The following is a 2,603-nucleotide window of genomic DNA, read 5'->3' on the forward strand; positions in this document are numbered from 1 at the left end:
TATATATATATATATATATATATACTATACTATATATATGTATATATATATACGTATATATATATATATATATATATATATACTTTCAACGGTTTTGTATACATATGTATTATTTTGTGAGGCCATCCTTGTTGCTTCTTATATATCACTTTTTCCGTCGCCTATCGTTCTTTGTTGATGAACCAAGTCATTATATGATATCTTGAGAAATTCCTATTCGCGACAGACAGGCGTACCAGTATGCCGGTACCAGAAATAGATTTGTGTCATCATAATATACTAGTCAATGCACACGAATAGGCACTGTAGCTGTTCCACCATTGCCAATCTACTATCGTTGTTTGAATTCATCTCACCCGTTTGTCTGCACGCACATTGTCACATGCCTGCGTAACAATCAAAGCATACCCCGCAGCTGCACGGTTTGTGCACTTAGATTGACATTGTTTTGCGCTGTATTGCTGACGATTATTAGTAATATATTATGTAATCCGATAGCCCTGGTGCACGCACCATTACTACCGCGGTCCTTCTACTTCTATCAATACGCGATGTCTACCTACATGGCCACGCCATTGTTCCATGTCTTGTCTGCTGCTGTCCACTAATATCGTCATTTTAATGTCCTATAAGTAGCCTGCTACTAACCAGTGGGTGGTGGGGCGTGGCGCGACACTCCAACTACCTAGCTGATCTGCTGATGTCGCTGTGTTTCTGTCTGGTGACGGGCTACACTCACGCCCTGCCGTACTTCTACATCTGCCAGATGATCTGCCTGCTAGTAGGCCGAATTTACAGGTATGTGTAGTCATAACCATTATTATATATATATTTATATATACCTAATCATTTGTATCCGTATTCACTCAACTGAGAACACTTATAGCATGCGATTTAGCTATAGCTAGCGGGATAGGAGCCAATAGATATAGCTATACTGAATCGACCATTTACATACATAGTCACTCGTTTGAGACCGTTCGATGATGCAGGGATGAGGGCCGGTGTAAGGGCAAGTATGGCAAGTTCTGGGATGAATACTGTGCCCAGGTGCCTTACAGACTGATCCCTGGAATTTGGTAGTAAAGTCCGCTTGACGCGTGACCGAGACACTCATGTATAAACCTAAGTTTGACGCGGACTAGGAAAAGCTCAGTCGCATAATAGAAATAGAAATAGTCTAATTAATTAAAACGTTTTCAAAGTGCACTTTGCTTACTGTAGGTACCAAAACACTTAAATGTTTACCCGTTTAGTAAGGGCCAGACAACACTGAATGCAAGTTCCACATGACCACACTTATAAGTTATAGACCTTGACGGAATGGGCTACGAATAATATGCAGAATAAAGTACGTAACTCGCAATTTTAGAGGACATAGTAAGACGACCCTCAAATTAACGTCTCAACGGCAACGGCACTTTTCGAAATTTTTAATTTCTGTTCCTAAATCAATGGCCTCAGAAGTAGCCAGTACTAAGTTTTTGTCTCGGATGGGAAAGACCCGATTTTAATTGGCGCTTGACCCGGCGCTACGACGCCACATTCCTCCTTGCATTTCCAATTTAATCCTCCTTGAATTTCCAATTTTGCTCTGTATATAAAGAAAAAAGACCCGTGAATAGATGTGTAATTGGTGTCATTCGCGCACAGCTATTGTCACGCATGACCAGTTTAAGGACAAACACAGAAACGAATGCCAAGTGAAAGTCTCCTAAAACAGTCAATCCCGAAAGAAAATATCCCGATACAGCGTCTACCAAAAGGAACGTTCCTTGAAAGAATGTTCTTCGGAACACTCTCTCCGCAGTTACACAACCGCCCATGCTCAACCGAAAAGGATGCGTGACAATCAGATTGAGATGTACCAATGAAGTTGACTAAACTGTATAACGTTTCTATAATATTCGACCAAAGCCTGAATTAGCGATACAAACCACAAGTATGTACTCCATCTTTATTCGAACACTTTACGCCGTTGAAATGTACGACAGATTCTCAACAATTGAGTGGGGCATGGAAGAGAAGATTTTAAGTGTCCTACATAGAATACTTTTTTCGACACCCTAGTTCTCTCCTATACCCCTTCTGAACAATCAACTATCCCAACAGGTATCCGATTTAGACACCTTGTTGTACTAACTGTGTATAGAGAGTGCTCCTGAGCCGCCGTTCATGTGACGTAAAACGCTCTCGCGCTCTGAAGGTTGGCACACTACTCGATATAGTGTCATTTAACCAACGTGTAGTGTCAGTGGTATCTATCGCACATGTGCAGTGATTAACTGTATCACAAGCAATTATTCACTCTCACACAAGGGGCTAAATGCTCACATAAATGGAGCAATACACACTCACGAATGGGCGGCTCATATTCCCACGTTTAGAGCTATATACACTCACAAAAGGATTGGGGCGGGAGGACAATACCTAGATGCAATTGGATGTCCTTGGCATCAAGCTTTTTGGCATTTCGATGTTTGGCCAATTGGCAGGCAAACATAGTCACGCTGTCAATGAAGTCGTCGGCAATATATAGTAATATCTGATGGTACATGTGAAATCAAATGATAATAATTAGTAGATATTTCTATATATATACC

At 41.0% G+C, this 2,603-nt stretch overlaps 2 protein-coding genes across 3 annotated transcripts in view; one reads left to right on the forward strand and one right to left on the reverse strand.

The window, feature by feature from the left end:
- The window catches only part of SARC_00218, a 7,376-nt gene extending 6,167 nt beyond the window's left edge, over positions 1 to 1,209 (forward strand). The window contains exons 9-10 of one of the 2 annotated variants that reach the window (XM_014306140.1): positions 634 to 798; positions 993 to 1,209. In XM_014306140.1, the coding sequence (XP_014161615.1) occupies positions 634 to 798; positions 993 to 1,083 (256 nt within the window). In that variant the 3' untranslated portion in view covers positions 1,084 to 1,209. The remainder of the gene's footprint in view (positions 1 to 633; positions 799 to 992) is intronic. The other variant, XM_014306139.1, reaches the window with a different exon arrangement.
- Positions 1,210 to 1,418: 209 nt separating this feature from the next.
- Positions 1,419 to 2,603, reverse strand: part of SARC_00219 (hypothetical protein) — a 13,032-nt gene continuing 11,847 nt past the window's right edge. Inside the window, exons 10-11 of the mRNA XM_014306141.1 lie at positions 2,431 to 2,545; positions 1,419 to 1,594 (exon numbers count right to left, since the gene is read on the reverse strand). Coding sequence (XP_014161616.1) covers positions 1,566 to 1,594; positions 2,431 to 2,545 — 144 coding nt within the window. The 3' untranslated portion in view covers positions 1,419 to 1,565. The remainder of the gene's footprint in view (positions 1,595 to 2,430; positions 2,546 to 2,603) is intronic.

Source organism: Sphaeroforma arctica, assembly GCF_001186125.1.
Source record: "Sphaeroforma arctica JP610 unplaced genomic scaffold supercont1.5, whole genome shotgun sequence".
In the NCBI taxonomy this organism is placed as follows: Eukaryota; class Ichthyosporea; order Ichthyophonida; genus Sphaeroforma; species Sphaeroforma arctica.